At 49.7% G+C, this 19,747-nt stretch overlaps 2 protein-coding genes across 12 annotated transcripts in view; one reads left to right on the top strand and one right to left on the bottom strand.

The window, feature by feature from the left end:
* Sptan1 (spectrin alpha, non-erythrocytic 1) overlaps positions 1-620 on the top strand; it is a 72,209-nt gene extending 71,589 nt beyond the window's left edge. For all 11 annotated transcript variants that reach the window (XM_075985662.1, XM_075985665.1, XM_075985657.1 and 8 more), the window contains one exon: positions 146-620. In XM_075985662.1, coding sequence (XP_075841777.1) covers positions 146-271 — 126 coding nt within the window. In that variant the 3' untranslated portion in view covers positions 272-620. The remainder of the gene's footprint in view (positions 1-145) is intronic.
* Positions 596-19,453, bottom strand: Dync2i2 (dynein 2 intermediate chain 2). Its single transcript, XM_075984614.1, has 10 exons — positions 19,433-19,453; positions 19,204-19,371; positions 7,458-7,706; positions 3,430-3,539; positions 2,683-2,840; positions 2,157-2,266; positions 1,786-1,953; positions 1,449-1,681; positions 1,075-1,232; positions 596-916 (listed from the first exon to the last, which is right to left on the bottom strand). Exons 1-10 carry the CDS (start codon positions 19,451-19,453, stop codon positions 678-680), a joined length of 1,614 nt encoding a protein of 537 aa, XP_075840729.1. The 3' UTR covers positions 596-677.
* Positions 19,454-19,747: the final 294 nt, after the last annotated feature.

The raw sequence follows: 19,747 nt of genomic DNA on the forward strand, positions 1-19,747 counted from the left end.
TAGGACCTTGGGAAGGGCCAGAGCTCCTGGGCACCCCACACACAGTCAGGAAGCCTGTGTCTGCTGGCCGATCTGGCCTGGCCCAACAACCCCTTACCTGTGGGCACTTGTCATGGCTGAGCTGACCATACCACCTCCCCTCCAGAACCTGACCCGGGAACAAGCCGACTACTGCGTCTCTCACATGAAGCCCTATGTGGATGGCAAAGGCCGTGAACTCCCCACTGCCTTCGACTACGTCGAGTTCACCCGCTCACTCTTTGTGAATTGACCCTTGGCTCGGAGGTGAGCCTGACCCACATTGCCTGCCCTGCTGTCACCTTGCTGCATGTCACTTCCTCTGTGCTTTCAAGGAAAATATTCCAATGTTACTTTCCAGTGTAACCGTAGGCCTGCTTAGCTTGGGGTAAGACTTGGTAGAAAATGGTGCTTCAGTAAACCGCTTACAGTCCAATTACAATCGCCATGTTGCTGTGGGACCCAAACCCTGCACAGCCAGCTGCCCTCATTCCCACTTAAAATCAAAGCAGCTGGTTCATCTTCTTTATTCTCTCTCCTCCCTCCCCAAATTCTGTTTTCATGTAAAAGACAAATAAAGGACTCAGTTCTCCCCCTAAAAACTTTTGTTCCTCTTTATTCAACTTGGGACACCACATCCCTGCTGCTCCTTGTGGCCCTCAGGTAGCTACTTCCGCTTCCAGTTGATCCAAGTCCTCCGTCTCCCTGGGCCCTTGTTCCGTGAAGGCTGTGCTCAACCGCCACACCTTCACCGTGCCCTTGGCATCACCAGCAGCTAAGAGCTGAGTCTGCTGGCTGTTAAACTCAAGACAGTAGACAGGACTGCTATCGTGGGTTTGTGTTATGGAAACTGTGGGTTTCTGTGAGCTTTTCTGGAGGTCAAACAGTTGTACATCACCTGCAGGGAGAAGGTCCAGAAAAGAGAAACCACAGCTGGGAGAGGCTATGGCGTGTACTTTTCCTGTGTGCCTTGTGGTGGGTGCCAGTAGCCGGGATAAAAACCATCCTCACCACATGACCCCTCCACTTAAGACAGGCCTTGTGGCTCTTGCGTACCTTCCCCAGAAGCAGCAGCAAAAACCAAAGGGCGCACAGGGGACCAGCGCACGGCAAACAGGTACTTGTGAGAGAGCTGCAGTGAGGTCAGAGGCTGGGCCTGCAGCATGGAGTACAGGTGGACATGGCCATCGGTCCCGGCACTCAGGAAGAGATTCCTAGACAGTGCAGAAAAGGGTGTCTACATGGTGCTGCCACCATCACCTCCTCGGCCGTCCACCTGTGGGAAATTCCCTTGGCCTGCACAGCTGTTAAAAATGGGGCAGGTCCTGGGACCAACTACCAAAGTGCAAAGAATCAGAATGCTGGTGTTAAAGCCTGCGGCAGGGCCTCTTCCCTGTGCCTGAGTGGCAAGCCCAGGCTGATGCCCCTACCTGTGGAAGGGAGAACAGCTCACAGAGTACACGGGGCCACCATGGGGAGAGAAGGTGAACTGCACCGGGGCCCTGAGGGGCACAGAGCTGGGTATCCGAGTGAGGGCAGCTGTCTCTGCTGCCAGGGAACACTTGAGGGGAAAGCCACCTTCTGTGCCCAGAACAAAAAGGCTGGAGTCGAAGCTGGAGAAGGCCACTGATGTCACCCCCACCTCGGTCTCTCCACGGGGCGGCTGTGGGAAAGTGGCAGTGACAGTTAAGTCCTGACAGCCAGCGGGCAGAGGGAAGAACACCGACAGGCTCCCAGAGCCCAGCTTCCTTGAGCCTGGGTCCTTACCTTCTTCAGTTTGGTGCTCCGAGGCAGCTGCTGCACAGCCAGAGCAAAGCCCTTGGAGAGCCGCAGCTGCCCGGTGCCGCTGCCCCTCCAGAGCAGCACCCGCCCGTCAGTGGCTGCACTCAGCACCTGGAAGCGGTGGCTGTGCCGGGGTTCAGGCAGCCACAGTACCTGAGGTGACGACAGCACAGGCAGAATGGAGGGCGTGTCCCCAGTGTCAGCCTCACCTGCAGCTGTGTCCCTTCTCCAGGCCACCCAGTGGGGAGCTGACTCAGACTGGCGCTCCAGGAATGCCCAGGCAGCTGTCTAACCACCATCTCCTTGAAGCAGCTGATGCTGGCGCCCCCCACAAGGGTGTGGGAGTGGCTCCTGACCTGATAGACAGGGTCTGTGTGGGTGTCATCAGTCAGACCTGTGCGCCAAAGCAGCGGGTCCTCAGGGCGGCCCGCGTCCCAGACCAGCACCTCGCCACTGTACAGCCCCCCTGTGGGGACAGATCACATCAGCCACACCACTGTACAGCCCCCCAGCAACCCCTTCGTGCCATGCAGTCAGAACAAAGGCCTCTTGTGAGGATTTCCTGAGGGGAAACTCAAACTCAGTCTCCTTGCTGTGCCTCAGGGACCGTGCCCAGTAACCTATCCCTCTAGCAGGGGCATCCGCTGTCAGCACTGAGGGGAGCCCACCTCTTTATCCCCCTTTTCTCATCCTGCCTCTTGCACAGCCAGACTCAGCCCCTAACAAATGACTCCTTTGTCCAAGCAGGCAGATTATCCCCAGCTACAGAGGGCCAGGACCACCTCATCGACTCCCAGGTGTCCTGCCCTGACCAGAAGCCTGTAGCTGGGTGGGAAGCAGAACCTTGGGAAGAGAGGAGGCTGGGGAGGGCTCAGCACTTACCTGCAATGTGTGAGGGCTGTGTGGGATGAAAGGCCAGGCACATGACGGCACTGGGCACCTCCACAACTACTGATGGCTGCTGGGGGTTCAGGCCTTGCCGGTCCAGGTTCCAGGTACACACATAGGACTTGAGCGTGCTCCAGTCCCCATCATCTAGCCTGCACAAGGACATGCCTGAGTGTCCTCCGGGCTCCCATCACCACCTCCACCTCTGCTCCGCTAACCCCCATAAAAATGAGCCTGTATCTCCTTCAGACCCAGACTCTGTACGATGGGTATATCGTACTCTGGCACTGAAAAGCGCAAGTGTGAAGTCACTTCAGGTCCCTGTCTGTATCCCAGGGTGCTACATGTGTAACATGCAGACAACACTACTCATATGCAGACTGCCCTGGAGCTGGGCAATAGCCCACTATGAGCAGAGGACACTTGGAAAGCTGAGACAAGATAGAGACCAATGCCATCCTGAGCTACATAGTGAGACCCCACGGTAGGGAGAAGGGTCCTCAGACCCCAAGTGTGCAACTATGCATTAGTGGATGGGACCACAGAGCATCCAGCAACAGACACCAGAGTAAAGGCCAGCATGAGCCCAGGGCTGACTGCCAGGTAGGTAGACTTGAGGCATGGGCTCTCAGCCCCTCCCTCTGCTCTTTACCGAACCCTTTACCCTGAAGCTAATGAAACAGAGGCCCAAACAAGTCTTGGGACCTCCATTATTTCCCACCCACCCCAGCTGTCACTCACCGGCCGTAGGCACAGGCCAACACAGAGCCTGTGGCATTCCAGGAAATGCTGGTCACGTGCAGACCTTGCCCTTGGGCTGGGGGATAGACCAGGGTGTGCAGACAGGACACCTGCAGAGACAAACCAGTCCTAGCCCTAAATACTAAATCCATCTAGTAAGCGGTTCTCAACCTGTGGGTCACGACCCCCAAAGGAATCAAATGACCCTTACACAGGGGTTGCCTAAGATCACAGGAAAACACAGATATTTACATTACAACTCATATCTAGCAAAATTACAGTTATGAATGGCAATAAAACTACTGTAGGGTTGGGGTCAGCACAACATGAAGAGCTGTGATGGCGAGCACATATCAGGAAGGGTGAGAAGCACTGCTCTAATAGGGAGCCTCCAGGTAGCAGAGGAAAATCACAGCCACATCTAGGCAGCCCAAGGCCTACAAGCTAGCAACAGACAGAGGAAAATGCAGACTAAAATCTGGGCATGGGGTTCATCACTATAATCCCAGCACTTGGGAGGCTGAGGCAGGAGGATCACATGAGATCTAGCCAAGCTTGAGCCATACGGTGCCAACCAGGTCGGGTTCTTTTTTTTAAAAATATTTATTTAAAAATAAATATTCTTTTAAATATTTATTTAAAAATAAATATTTTTTTAAATATTTATTTATTATGTACACAGTGTTCAGCCTCCATGCCTGCAGGCCAGAAGAGGGCACCAGATCTCATTACAGATGTTTGTGAGCCACCATGTGGTTGCTGGGAATTGAACTCAGTGCTCTTAACCTCTGAGCCATCTCTCTAGCCCCCAGGTTGGATTCTTAACAGTACCCTGTCTCAACACACACACCCTCCCCCAAAGACAGAATAGACAGCCTTCACCTGCCGTCTGTGCAGGCACTTTCAGAGCCTTGGAAGGCGCCTGAGAAACCCAGTTGATGCAGCCACAAGCTCAGCTCAGCACATGGAGCAAAAGCTGCAAGCAAAAACATGGTAACAGCTGCACACAGAGAAATGCATTCCACCCCACAGCCTACACACCTACAGAAGGCTGGCATGCCAATCTTATTGTGGGCTGTTAGACACCAGGTGGGGAAAGAGCTTTTCAGGCAGTGTCTCAATATATACCCCAGTCTAGCCTCAAACTCATGGCAATCCTGCTTCAGCCTCGTGGTGGGATTGCAGATGTGGGCCAACATGGCTGGCTTCACTCCCTATCTCCCCAAATCAAGGCTCTTTTGGAATCTTGATTTGGAGTCTTTCCCAGCAGGTGGGAGCAGCAAAGGAGATGGTCCAGTCCCAATGGATGGGGGGGGGGGGGTTGCCTAGCAGCGGGGTATCAAAAACTTTGGTGTAAAACTCTACACCTCCTGACCCCATGACTGGACCAAAGCAAAAGCCTAGCCCTGCAAAAAGCCTTCAGGAACACATGCCCACTGCCGCTGACGTGCAGGGGTGTGGAAATGCTGAAGGCCCCCAAAGGCCACGTAGCAAGAGATCCCAGTCACACAGACAGAGACACCAGGAGCAGAGACTTGCCAGTGTGGTGATGCAAGCCTGCTACCCCAATATTCAGGAGGCTGAGGCAGGTGGAGTGCCAAGACTTTGAAGTCAGCCTGGGCTACAGAAGTAGGTCAGTCTCTGAATTCAAGGCCAGCCTGGTCTGCACAGTGAGTTCCAGACTAGCCAGAATTACCAGAGCGATATAGTGAGATCCTGTTGTTCTTTTTCTTCTTCTGGAAAAAAAAGGGGCGCTCTGCCTTGGGGCAGCCTACTCCAATCTGTCTTTGGAACATTTGCTTTGTTAAATAAACTTCTGCTTAAACTGTCAAAAATAAGTAAGTAAACCAAAATATAAAAAGTGAAATGACAAGCCGGGCGGTGGTGGCGCACGCCTGTAATCCCAGCACTCGGGAGGCAGAGGCAGGTGGATCTCTGTGAGTTCGAGGCCTGCCTGGTCTACAAAGGGAGTTCCAGGACAGGCTCCAAAGCTACAGAGAAACCCTGTCTTGAAAAAAAAAAAGTGAAATGACAGCAAGGCAAAGCCTGGGCGGACTCTCCAGTAGGCAGCCCTCCTGGGAGAGCCAAGGATGCAACCCCGTGCGTGCAGACCAGGCTCTCCTGTGGCTGGGATGAGCGGCCGAACTCCACACTCTACCAGAGTAAGCCACTGCACAGATGCCGTCAAGAAAATGGTCGGGAGGGCTCAGGATTTAGCTCAGAGGTAGAGTGCTTGCCTAACAGGTGCAAGGCCCTGGGTTCAGTGCTCAGTTGCAGAAAAAAAAGAAAGGGTTAGGGACAAGGCCAAGGAAGGAAGCTCCTGAGGAAGACATGGGTCTGTCACATGCAGCTCCTTGGCCTGGGATCTGCTTCCCCAAACTCCTGAACTTGTGGGAAACTGATCCTACATGCATCGTCACCTGGGCATGTCAGTTATAACGTTCACACTAACGCAAATTGTAACCGGTCATGGTGATGCACATTTCAGGGACTCTGCAAGTTCGAGACCAACATGGTCCACATGAGTTCCAAGCTACATGGTGCGACTCTATCTCAAAAAAAAAAGAAAAAGAAAAAGGAAAGAAAAGGAAAAAGAAAAGTAAACCATGACCCTGGCTCGTGTACTGATCTTCCACTCGTCCAGAGGTCCCGAGTTCAATTCCCAGCACACACATCAGGCAACCTACAACAGTCTGAAACTCCAATGACAAGAGGTGACACCCTTGCTGACCTCCGTGGGCACCAAACTTACAAGCACATACCCATAGGCAGAGACACAGACAGACACACACACGCACACACATACAATTAAATAATTCTGGGCTAGAGAGATGGTTCAGTGATTAAGAGCACTGGCTCTTCCAGAGGTGATGAGTTCAATTCCCAGCAACCACATAGTGGCTCACAACCATCTGTAATGAGATCTGGTGCCCTCTTCTGGCGTGCGGGCATACATGCAGACAGAACAGTGTGTACATAATAAATAAATCAAGCTGGAGAGAGGGCTCAGCCGTTAAGAGTCCTGAGTTCAATTCCTAGCAACCACATGGTGGCTCACAACCATCCTGCAATAGGATCTGATGCCCTCTGCTGACAAGCAGAGCACAAACATAAAAATAAATAAATAAATAAACCTGGCGGTCGTGGTTTACACCTTTAATCCCAGCGCTCGGGAAGCAGAGGCAGGCGGATCTCTGACTGCAAGGCCAGCCTGGTCTGCAAAACAAGTTCCAGGACAGCCAGGACTGTTACACAAAGAAACCCTGTCTTGAAAAACCAAAATCACGGGGCTGGAGAGATGGCTCAGAGGTTAAGAGCACTGGCTGCTCTTCCAGAGGTCATGAGTTCAATTCCCAGCAACCACATGGTGGCTCACAACCATCTGTATTGAGATCTGGCGCCCTCCTCTGGCGTGCGGGCATACATCAAGGCAGAATGTTGTATACATAATAAATAAATAAATCTTAAAAAAAAAAAAAAAGAAAAACCAAAATCACTAAATTGTCTGACAACACACCTGGGAGAGGTCGAGGTGACCTGGAGCCCACTATAAAACAAGGAGACCAACCTCATGGTTTAGTCACACACAACACTTCAGCTGTCAATCCAGCTGCGCACACAGGTCCACAGGGGACTGCGCGCAACTGCCAAGACATGCTGGCACCTTTAGAACGCAGGCTGGGTTTAGGTTCCAGCTCAGACAGCTCAGAGCTGCAGCCCTAGGCAAAGCACTCAAGCCGCCCAGGCCCATCTCTGAAGAGAAAATAACAGGAATAGAGTTGGCCAAGGAAAGAGAGCACAGCAGGTCACTCCTGAGGGTGGTACCAGGCGAGGGGCAGGCTGCCCTAGAAGCCCACACCTCTTCAGCCACTTGCTTTCATTATGATCACAGGCTTCCCCTGAAGGGTGAGTCAGTCCCATCCCCTCTGTACCTGGCACACTGGCTGCTGCTGGCACTGCGGGCACTGCAGCAGAGCACAGCAAAGCAAGCTCTAAACAGGCCGTGGGGCCGCAGGGAGGGGTCCTACCGTCTGCTGCGGCTCCGTCCAGTTCACCTCGTAGCCATCGAAGGCATGGCTCTGCCAGTTGTTGTTCAGCTCCCGGATGACCATGGCCTCCACCCTCCGGAGAAAGGCAGCAAGTCTGAGGGAGTCCTGCTGCGAAACGGGCGGCGTGGCCACTGGCTCAGGAGCCTCCGTCTGAACCTGGGCGTCCGCATGTGTCCGGGCCTGAGCACAGGCCTCTGCTGTGGCAATGCCGGCTGTCTGGCAACTCTTCTGGAAGGAGATTAAAACCAGGGTCATGGACCAGTGAAAAGACACGATGGGAAAAGTGCTTGCGGCCCAGTCTACGACTTGGGTTCAATTCCCAGAACAACCCACATGGTAGAAAGAGAGAACAGACACCAGGCAGTGGTGGCACATACCTTTAATCCCAGAACTCAGGAGGCAGAGGCAGGCAAATCTCTGTGAGTTCGAGGCCAGCCTGGGCTACTGTCCTAGCTTATTCTCTGTTGCAAAATCAACTTGGGATAAAAGGGTTTATTTGGCTTACAGTTAGATTCCATCATTGTCTCAGTCATAACTTTTACTTTTATTTTTTTATTCATTTATTTTGGTTTTGGTTTTTCTTTTCTTTCTTTCTTTCTTTTTTTTTTTGGTTTTGGTTTTTCAAGACAGGTTTTCTCTGTGTGTAGCCCTGGCTATCCTGGAACTCACTCTGTAGACCAGGCTGTCCTCGAATTCACAGAGATCCACCTGCCTCTCCCAAGTGCTGGGATTAAAGGCGTGCGCCACGACCACTCTGTTTCAGCCAGGGGTTTTATTGCTATGAAGAGACACCATGACCACAGCAACTCTTATAAAGGAAACATTTTACTGAGGTGGCTTACAGTCTCAGAGGTTCAGTCCATTATCATGGCAGGGAGCACGGCTGTGCGCAGACAGCTGTGGTGCAGGAGCTGAGAGTGCTGCATCCTGCAGGCAACAGGAAGTCGACTGACTCACACTGAGGGAAGCTTGAGCAAAAAACCTCAAAGCCCGCCCCCACAGTGACACACTTCCTGCAACAAGGCCACACCTCCTAATAGTGCCACTCCCTATGAGATTCTGGGAATATGGCATTATGGTGGCCAATTACATTCAAACTACTATAATTATCAAAAGAAATTGGAGCAGGAAGTAAAGCAGAGACCACAGTAGGAGGCTCCTTCCTGGCTTGCTCAACTATCTTCTGCAACCCAGGTCTGCCTGTGACAGTGGCACCACCCACAGGGGCTAGGCCCTCCCAAAACAATGGTGGTGGTAGTGGTGCAAGCCTTTAATCCCAGCACTCTGGAGGCAGAGGCAGGCGGATCTCCAGGAGTTCAAGGCCAGTCTGGTCTACAAACCTAGTTTGTATAGAGAAAACCTAGTTTTACACAGAAAAACCCTGTCTCAAAAAACCAAAAAGAAAAGAAAAGCCCTACAGACATGCCTGCAGAGAACAGTGTGACACAGGAACCCCAGCAACTGGCCTTCCCTCTGCAGATGGCAGCAGTGTGTGTCAAGTTAACAAAAATTAACAATGACAAGAAACTAAGCAGGACAGGGGGCCTATTTTCCAGACAGGCATCCTCCATGACAAGCCAGTGGGAAGAAAGGCAGCCTCCGTCAGGCCGCCCATAGGCAAAGCAAGCAATGTTAGCCCTATAGCAAGGCAGGGAAGGCAATGACATCAACACAGGTGGACAAAGCCAAAGCCTCTAGTGGAAACCATGTGCTCAGTCTGGCCTGGTGATGCAAGCCTTTAATTCCAGGACTCGGGAGACAGAAGCAGAGGCAGAAGGATCTCTGAGTTCCAAGCCAGCCTGGTCTGCATAGCAACTTCCAAGCCATCCAGGGCTACCCTGTCTAAAAAAGAAAAACTAATAAATAAAAGACAAGGAAAGGCACACTCTAAACTGGAGACAGTGGCGACGATGATCTGGGGCACTGTCAGTCCACACCTGTGAGACATCTCACTTCCTGCTGCAGACTTGTGCAGCACCACGCCTGGATGCAGGACTCCACACTCTAGCCACCAAGCTCCATACTACAGTAACGAACTAAACCTCTGAAACTGTAAGCTACTACCTCATTTAAATGTTCTCATAACAGTTCCCATGGTCATGGTGTCTCTTCACAGCAATCGAAATGTAAGACAATGACTCATACCTGCAATCCTACCACGTGGAATATGGAGGCAGGGGGATCACAAGTCCATCCTTAGCTACAGTGGCAAGTATAAAACCAGCCTGGCCAGGGCAGCAGTGGTGGACATCTTCAATCCCAGTACTCAGGAGGTAGAGCCTCTGAGTTCAAGGCCACCCTGGTCTACAAGAGTTAGTTCCATGACACTTCGGGCTGTTACACAGAGAAACCCTATCTAGAAAAAATAAAAAAAAATTTTTGTTTATGCCCAGTGGTGGTGGCACACACCTTTATTTTTGTATTTTTTTTAAGATTTATTTATTTATTATGGGTACAGTATTCTAAGTATTCTGTATGCATATATGCCTACAGGCCAGAAGAGGGCACCATGTGGTTGCTGGGAATTGAACTCAGGACCTTTGAAAGAGCAGGTAATGTTCTTAACCACTGAACCATCTCTCCAGCCCTGGCATAGATCTTTAATCCCAGCACTTGGGAGGCAGAGGCAGAAGGATCTCTGTAAGTTTAAGGCCAGCCCGGTTAGAGAGCCAGTTCCAGGATAGCAATACTACATAGAGAAACTTTTCTCAAAACAAAAACAAAAACAAAATTAAACAAAATTTGCTTGGCTTTTCTTTCCTGTTTGTTTGTTTGTTTTGTTCTATTATGGTTTATTTATTTTTCAATTGCCTGTTTGTGTTCAGAGAAAATGGAAGTGTATGGATTTGGATGGGTTGAGTGGATCTGGGTTGGGGATGAAAAACCATGATCAGAATGCACTGTATGAAAAAGACTAGTTTAACTAAAACAGCAGTAGGGGCTGGAGAGATGGCTCAGAGGTTAAGAGCACTGACTGCTCTTCCAGAGGTCCTGAGTTCAATTCCCAGCAACCACATGGTGGCTCACAACCATCTGTAATGAGATCTGGCGCCCTCTTCTGGCCTGCAGGCATACATGGAGGCTGAACACTGTGTACATAATAAATAAATAAATATTTATAAAAAAAAAAACTAAAGGCCGGGCGGTGGTGGCGCACGCCTTTAATCCCAGCACTCGGGAGGCAGAGACAGGCGGATCTCTGTAAGTTCGAGACCAGCCTGGTCTACAAGAGCTAGTTCCAGGACAGGCTCCAAAACCACAGAGAAACCCTGTCTCGAAAAACCAAAAAAAAAAAAAAAAAAAACTAAAACATCAGTAATACATACGTGTGTGCCCACTTATTTTTGTGGTCCTGGGATGGGATGGAGCCTAGGGCCACACACCCAGCCCCTTTACCCTCCTTTCTGATCACAGCGACTCACTTGGTCTTGACAGTGTGTAAAAAGAGCCCCTTGGTTTCTCCATGGTCTCAGCACACCCCATCCATGACTGTTCTCTTCCAAGGCCTGTGGGAACACTTGGGAGACACTCTACCTGACAGCAGTAGAGCAAGCCCCCACCTATTTGATCCAGTGTTAAGGACACTGAGTAGCTAAACTGGCAGCCAGATCCAGCCTCCCTCGTGTACATGGAACCGGGTGTGTGTTGAATGTGTGTGCACAGCCTCCCCGCTTTCCAGGGGCTCGAATACCCCAGGATGACTTCAAACTCACCACGTAACTAAAGATGACCTTGAACTTGTAAGCCTCCTGTTTTTACCTGGGGTTACAGGTAAGCTCCCACATCCAGCTTCCTCAGTGTTGGGAATTAAACCCCCAGCGCCCTGCATACAAAGCACTCTACCAGCTGGCCCACACCCAGGCTGAAACTCGCCTGTGAGTGCTTCTACAGCAAATGGCTACTCAAAACACTCGACCCAAGGAAGCGCCCCTCCTTGACCAGGCTGGGAGCAAATCTCTGTACTGGCGATACTTTTGGTTAGTCTGTGTCTCTTCACACTGCTGTAAAGAGGGCCTAGAAACAAAAGTGTCTCATACCTGTCATCCCAGTAATACCCTCTATTCCCCACCCCAGGGAGGTGGAGGCAGGGAGATTGTCATGAGTTTGAGATCGGCTTGAGCAACAATGTCTCAAAGCAGGGAAGGGGCTCTAGGCATGGTAACATGCCTGTCATCCCAGCACTAAGGCAGCAGCAGCGAGAGGATGGGCCAGCAGAGGGCGCCATGAGCCATGAAACACAAGCAAAGCCCCGCCTGCCATTGGAGGAGTCCCCTCTCAGGTGTAGCAGAAGTCCACCCCACAGTCCGTGGGATGGGAAGAAAATTGTCCAAACTTCCTGGGTTTCTGCAGGAGGTAGAAAAGCACACAGGGCCCCTCCCTCCCCCAAAGAGCTAGTTCGTGTTCACTGAGGAAGCGGTCCTGGAACAACCAGCCTGCAACTGAATGCCATTCATTTGCAGTTAAGAGAGCAAGGTGGGGCAGGGCGGCGGTGAGCGCCTCTAATTCCAGCACTCAGAGGCTCAACAGGTAAGGTGTGGCCACTGGGCCTACATAATGGAAGTAGAGAACTGATTCCCACATAGTCCGTTCACCTCACATGTGCACTGTGGCATTTACACTAGTGTCTCTCACTAAATGTAACAATGTAAAAATAAAAACACAAAATAAAAATCAAAGATCATGCCCGGTGGTGGCGCACACCTTTAATCCCAGCACTTGGGAGGCAGAAGCAGGTGGATCTCTGTGAGTTCGAGGCCATCCTGGAACAAGCACCAAAGCCACAGAGAAACCCTGTCTCAAAAAACAAAAAAACAAACAAACAAATTTAAAGATCATAATGGAGTAGCCAGCTGTGCTGGAGGCTGAAGTAGGAGGATCACTGGAACCCAGGACTCTGGGACAGCCTAGGCAACTATCAAGATCCAGTCTCAAAAACACCTGTTACGGGGCTGGAGCTGGAGAGACGGCTCAGAAGTTAAGAGCCCTGGCTGCACTTTCAGATGTAAGGAATTCAATTCCCAGCAACCATGGTGGCTCACAACCATCTATAATGAGATCTTGTACCCTTTTCTGGCCTGCAGGCACACATGCAGACAGAACATTACACACTATACACATAATAAATAAATCTTAAAAAATGTGTTACGTGGAGCTGGAGAGATGGCTCAGTGGTTAAGAGCACTGACTGCTCTTCCAGAGGTCCTGAGTTCAATTCCCAGCAACCATGGTGGCTCACAGCCATCTATAATGAGACCTGGCGCCCCCTTCTGGCATGCGGGCACACATGGAAGGAATGCTGTACACAAAGTAAATAAATAAATATTAAAAAATAAAATAAAAAAATTAAAAATGTGTTACGTGTGTTTTGTAAGGATTTATTTATGCGCTGATGGCGCACACCTTTAATTCCAGCACTAGGCAGAGACAGACAGATCACTGTGAGTACAAGGCCAGCCTGGTCTATACAGCAAGTTTAAGGCTCCAAAACTACAGAGAAACCCTATCTCGAAAAAAACATTATTTATGTATATGTGTTTTGCTCGCACGCATGGATGTACATGGTCTCCAGGAGACAGAGAACTAGAGTAGGGTCTACTGTGAAGCGCCAGGTGGACGCCAAGTCCTGTCAAGAGCGACAGTGCTAACCACTGGGCCGCAGTCTCTCCGCTCTACTTGTTATATGTTTGGGTTTCTGTTGTTGTTGCTCTTTGGTTTTGCTTGGCTTCATTTGGTTTTTCAAGACAGGGTCTTTCTGTGTAGCCCTGGCTGTCCTGGAATTCACTCTATAGAGCAGACTGGCCTGAACTCAGAGGTCCGAGTGCTGGGATTAAAAGCGTGTGCCCCCACCACCCGACTCACATGTACATTTTACCACTAGTCTTTTTTCACAATTTTTTGAGTCAGGGCTCATGTAGTCCAGGTTGACCTAAAACTTATTAGGTAGCCAAGGTTGGCCCTGAATCTCTAATTCTATGCCCTCCAATGGAATCAGACACCAGTTCTCCCACGTGGCTACCAACCCACACTCTGATGAACACAGACCTCTGGTGCCTTGACAGCAGGCTGAGCTAACAGTCGTTAACTACGAATGGCTCAGCATCGCAATTCACAGAAACAGATTCCCAGGTCACACCACATACCTGCTGTCCAGGTTCACAGGCAACACACAGGCAACACGCAAGTGCTAAACTCTCCAGGGCATCCCAGTGGCTCCAAGCGCACCAGAACCCGAACTCGAAAGGCCACCCAGGGGAGCAGCCTTGTGCTTTGATATTAGCAATGGCACCTTCTGCAAGACCCACTGGGGAACAATGATAAGAAGGCCCAGCCCCTAAAAAGAGCTGCAAACCCAACCTCAAGCCAATATCCAGAACCCTTCCTTCCATGACAGGCTCGCTGAAGCTGAGGAAAATAGCCCAGCACTTCAGCACGCAGCCTTTTTTTTAAAAGATTTATTTGTTGTGTATGCAGTGTTCTGTCTGCACTCCAGAAGAGGACACCACATCTCATTATAGATGGGTGTGGGCCACCATGGGGTTGCTGGGAATTGAACCCAGGACCTTTGGAAGAGCAGCCAGTGCTTTTAACCACTGAGCCATCTCTCCAGCCCTACAAAGCACACATCTTTAGTACCAGCAGGTGCCTCTCTCTGTGATGGCAAAACCAGTCAGGGTTAAAAAGTGAGTTCCACCAAAACCACAGAGAAACCCTGTCTCGAAAAAACCAAAAAAAAAAAAAAAAGTGAGTTCCAGAGCCAGGCAGTGGTGCAGGCCTTCAATCCTAGCACTAGGGAGGTACAGGCTGGAGATTCTCTATAAATTCAAGGCCAGTCTGGTCTACAAGAGCCAGGACTGTTACATAGCTAAACTCTGTTGTGCTAGAGAGATGGCTCAGAGGTTAAGAGCATTGCCTGCTCTTCCAAAGGTCCTGAGTTCAATTCCCAGCAACCACATGGTGGCTCACAACCATCTGTAATGAGGTCTGGTGCAGGCATACACACAGACAGAATATTGTATATGAAAGAAAAGAAAAGAAAAAAAGAAAGAAACTCTTGTCTTGCAGAGGGGGGAAAGTGAGTTCCAGGTAAGACAGGGGTATATGGTATATGGGAAACCCTGCCTCAAAAAAACAGGAGGGGTGGTTCACAACACTGATTGCTCTTCTAGAGGACCCAGGTTCAATTCTCAGAACTAACATGAAGGCTTTGCAAATCCAGGCCCCAACGTACTTGACGCCCCCTTCTGGCCTCCAGGAGTACTACAGTCTCATGTAGTATACAGACAAAAAACTCATACACAAAACACTCATACATGTGAAATTAAAAATTAAATTAAACTGGGCAGCAGTGACACACACCTTTAATCCCAGTACTCGGGAGGCAGAGGCAGGTGGATCTCTGTGAATTCAAGGCCAGCCTGATCTACAGAGCGAGTGCCAGGACAGCCAAGACAATATAGAGAAACCCTGTCTTGAAAGATAAAAACAAACAAAGATTAAATTATATAAATAATATTATAATCATTATTGTACTTATTTATATATATTAAATATTTATATTGGGCTGGAGAGATGGCTCAGCGGTTAAGAGCATTGCCTATTCTTCTAAAGATCCTGAGTTCAATTCCCAGCAACCACATGGTGGCTCACAACCATCTATCTGTAATGGGGTCTGGTGCCCTCTTCTGGCCTGCAGGCATACACACAGACAGAACATTGTATACGCTTTAAATAAATAAATATTTTAAAAAAATTCATATTCAGCCGGGCGGTGGTGGTGCACGTCTTTAATTCCAGCACTCGGGAGGCAGAGGCAGGCGGATCTCTGTGAGTTCGAGACCAGCCTGGTCTACAAGAGCTAGTGCCAGGACAGGCTCCAAAGCCACAGAGAAACCCTGTCTCGAAAAACCAAAAAAAAAAAATTATATTCAATTTATTTATTATTTAAATAAATTAATTTTGTTAAAGAAAATTTAAAGAACAAAAAAATGGAGAAAAGACACCAATGCTTTCTTTCCAGCCCACTGTTAAGACACAGCACACATTAGTATGTGCTGGTGCTCAACTTCTCCAGAGGAACTGCTGGAGATTGAAAAGATACTTACAGCACTGACACGGGCTTCCTGACAGCAGGGAAAGAAACAGCTTTGGGTTTGTTTTGAGATGGGGTTTCTTTGTGTAGCCCGGCTGTCCTAAGACTCACTCTGTAGAGCAGGCTTCAACTCAGAGACCCACCTGCTAAAGGATTGTGCCACCATCACCCAGCTGACAAGGTTTAATCAATATCTGAACAGCTGATTACAAAGAAATGCTGAGGCCGATCTCTGTGAGTTCGAGGCCAGCCTGGTCTACAGAGTGAGTTCCAGGACAGGCTCCAAAGCTACAAATAAACTCTGTCTGGAAAAACCACACATACACACACACACACGGGAAATGCTGAAATAAATTAAGTTTTCAAAGGTTCTTTAGTCTTAGGACTACAGAGGGCACTGGAGTTCAATGGTTGGGACAGCCATGTGGAGGATGGAAACTGCACCCGGGTCCTCTGCCAGAGCAGCTGATGCTCTTGACTGCTGAGTCATCTCTCCAGCCCACAAAAGTAAGTTTCTAAATTATACGCACGCGTGCGCATGAGACAGGACACACAGTGTGTCAGTGGACACATGCACATGTATGTTACAGGTCCCTGCAGAGTTCAGAAAAGGGTACTAGAGCCCCTGGAGATGGAGTCACAGATGCTTGTGAACTACCTGACCTGGGTGCTGGGAACCCAACTTGGGTGGCTCTTCTTGAAGAGCAGCAAATGTTCTTAAGCATGGAGCTGCCCACCAGTTCCAAGTTAGTTTTTCTAGGCTAAGGACATAGCCAAGGCTGGAGCACTTGCCCAACCTGACAGGCAATGGTTTGATCCCCAGAACCTCATCGTTATGCTACAGTGCTTCTGCATGCCGGGCAAACGCTGTACAGGGAGCGGGGAGCAACACCCCACCAGCACTCCAATTATTCTTTTGTGGATGTGCAGTTGGTTTTCAAGATTTCATTCGTATTTATGTGTGTATGTATGCATCTGGTGTCTCCCAGGTGTGTGTTAGTGTCTTCAGAAGATGGTATTTGATCCTCTGGTGTTGTGAAATATTACTTTTTAAAATAATTTATTTAACTTTGTTTTATGTGCATTGATGTGAAGGTGTCAGATCCCCTAGAACTGGAATCACAGACAGCTATCAGCTGCCTTGTGGGTACTGGAGATTAAACCCTGGTCCTCTGGAAGAATAGCCAGAGCTCCTAAGCACTGAGCCATCTCTCCATCCCCAATGAAATACTACTTTAACTATGTAAAGATGTAAACATTGTTTATGCTGCATTAGTTTAATGATGTAAAGATACACTGCTTTGCCTGCCTAAGGCTCCTGATTGGTTTAGTAAAAAGCTGAAGAGCCAGTAGTTAGGCAGTAGAGCGACAGGAGGGGCTGGTGGGCAGCGAGAATAAGTAGGAGAAGAAAAGAGAGAATGAGAGAGAGTCATACACCTGGGGCCAGTCACCTGGTGGTACTGGGACACACCTATTTAATCCCAGCACTCAGGGAGGTAGAAGCGGGCAGATCTCTGAGTCTGAGGCCAGCCTAGTCTACAGAGAAAGTTTTAGACAGCCAGAGCTGCACAGAAAAAAAAACTGTATCAGTGTCTTGGGGAAAGGGGAGCAGAGGGGAGGAGCTAATGTGCCAAGTATAAGATAAGGTTGAGCATTCATCACTAATATTAATTATCCGTGTCTATTGGGAACTGGTTTGTGGTGTGGGATTCCCCTCTGTATGCTATGAATATGTTTCATTACCATTGGTTAATAAAGAACAGTGTTGGCCTACAGCAGGGCAGAATATAGCCAGGCTGGAAGAGATAGAGAATAGGGACTCAGAGAGACCCCATGTAGCTGCCGAAGGATCAAGTCGCTAGAACACTGAAACCTTACGGATAGGTTAAGGCGATACTCAGATTAATAGAAATGGGTTAGTTTAAGATGTAAGAGCTAGGGGCTGGAGAGATGGCTCAGTGGTTGAGAGCACTGACTGCTCTTCCAGAGGTTCAGTTCCCAGCAACCACATGGTGACTCACAGCCATCTGTAATGAGATCTAGTGCCTTCTTCTGACATGAAGGCATACATGCAGGCAGAACACTGTATGTAATAAATAAATCTTAAAAAAAAAAAAAGATGTAAAAGCTAGCTAGGAATATGCTAGAGTCATTGGCCAAACAGTGTTGTAATTAATATAGTTTCTGTGTGATTATTCAGGTCTGGGCAGCCAGGAAATGAATGAGCAGTCTCCTTCTACAGGTTGGTGGCCCCAAAGAAAGTCTGCTACACCCTGAAGTTGTATTATAGGCTGTTTTGAGTGGCTCAGCCCGGGTGCTGGAAACCAAAGTCGGGTCTTCTGGAAGAGAAGAAATCATATTTTTTTTTTGTGGCTGTTTATTCTTCTGTATGTGGATGTTTTTCCTGGCATGTATGTTTTTGCACCACATGTGTGCCTGGCGCCTCCAGAAGATGGTATCAGATCCCTGGAACTGGAGTTAGATGATTGTGGGCTCTGGGAAACAAATCCAGGTTCTCTGGGAAAACACTGCTCTTAACTGCTGGGCCATGTCCCCAGCCTGTTTGTTCATTTCGAGACAAAGACTCATGCAGCCCAGGCTGGCCTCAAGCTTCTGATTCTCCTGCTTCCACTCTCCAAGCACGAGATTTACAAGTGTGTGCCACGCCATGCCCAGCTCTACACTCGTCTGCCAATTCAAACGTCTCTAAATCTGTGACATAAACCACCAATACCTAGAGGAAGAAGCTGCCACTTTCTCCTGTCTCCTCCAACGCTCTCACAGTTATCAAGCAGGTAGGGGTGCTTGCAGTCACGCCTAGACACCCGAGTGTCATCCACGGGACCCTCATGGCACTACTACGGTCTTCTGACTTCCCACAAGCACACACCCGCAGTCAACGAATCAGTAAATAAAATACAATAAAAAGTTCAAATAATCTCCTTCAGGAGTCAGGAGATGTACCCTCCAGGGGGCAGGCTTTTATACTCCATATATCAGGATCGTTTCTTAGAACCCTAAAGATCAGTCGAGGCAGTGGTGGTGCAAACATTTAATCCCAGCACTCAGGAGGCAGAGGCAGGCAGATCTCTGTGAGTTCGAGGCCAGCCTGTTCTGGTCTACACAGTGAGTTCCAGAACAGTCAGGACTGTTACACAGAGAAACCCTGTCTCGAAAAACAAAAAACTAGAAAACCGTTTTAGCCAACCCTTAAGGTGCAGTCTGACTTTTCGAAAAACCAATGTCAGTTTGACATGCCTAAAAATAAACATTCACGAAAAATCCTTCCAAACGCGGTGCTGGCTGATGAGAAGGCTCAGCTGGTAATGGCACTATGCCAAGCCTGACAACGTGAACTGGATTTCCAGGACCCACGAGTGGAAGGAAACAACTAACTTGTGTAACCGAGCCCCACCAGTGCCATGGCCCATGCATGCACGCACTCACGTAAACAACAACATGGAATCCTAAGAGTTTTGTTCTCCTTGTTTTTGTTTTGCTTTTTTTCTCTTCAGACACTGGGGAAAGTCTAACGTGAAAGCATCCCCGAGTGGGTTTTTTCGCTAAACTATGAAAACCCTACGCTGTGCCCCGGCCCTCCCGTCCGCGCCACCCAGAGCGAACCCGCGCCCTCACCGTCTCCCCGCGGATGCCCTGGACGCCCCTCCACTGCGAGGGCACGGACGCCACGCCCAGGGTCTCGTCCTGCAGTGGCGCGGGCCTCCCGGGCCGCTCCGTGCCGCCGGCCCCGCCAGCAGCCAGTGTTGCAGCTCTGGTGCTCCCAGTCCGCTGAAAAGGTCCGGGCTACGCGCTCGTTGCCACGGCGACGGCCCCGCCCACTCGCGCCGGCGCCCTGAGACCTGACCGCCGCTGGCTTCGCCTCCATTAGCGGAAGTCAGGCAAGAGGAAGTGAGGCTGACGGCGCCATTTTTGAACTGGTTACAGCATCTTCCTAAAGGACCCGAAGAAAAATATGAAGACTCTTATCAGTCAATACAGCAAAAAGTCAGTGGTTTTTGGATTGTCCTATTCCCAGAAGCCATGTTTGCGTCGGAAACAGCTTTTCAAGGTATAAAAAGAAGGGAGGAAGTGAGGCGTGGGCTCCAGGCTCAAAGATGGCGCTGAGCGGCCCGCGTAGAGGCGAGGGGGACTTGCTGCGGCCCACTGGGCCGAGCTGGTA

Source organism: Microtus pennsylvanicus, chromosome 9 (assembly GCF_037038515.1).
Source record: "Microtus pennsylvanicus isolate mMicPen1 chromosome 9, mMicPen1.hap1, whole genome shotgun sequence".
NCBI classification, from domain to species: Eukaryota; Metazoa; Chordata; class Mammalia; order Rodentia; family Cricetidae; genus Microtus; species Microtus pennsylvanicus.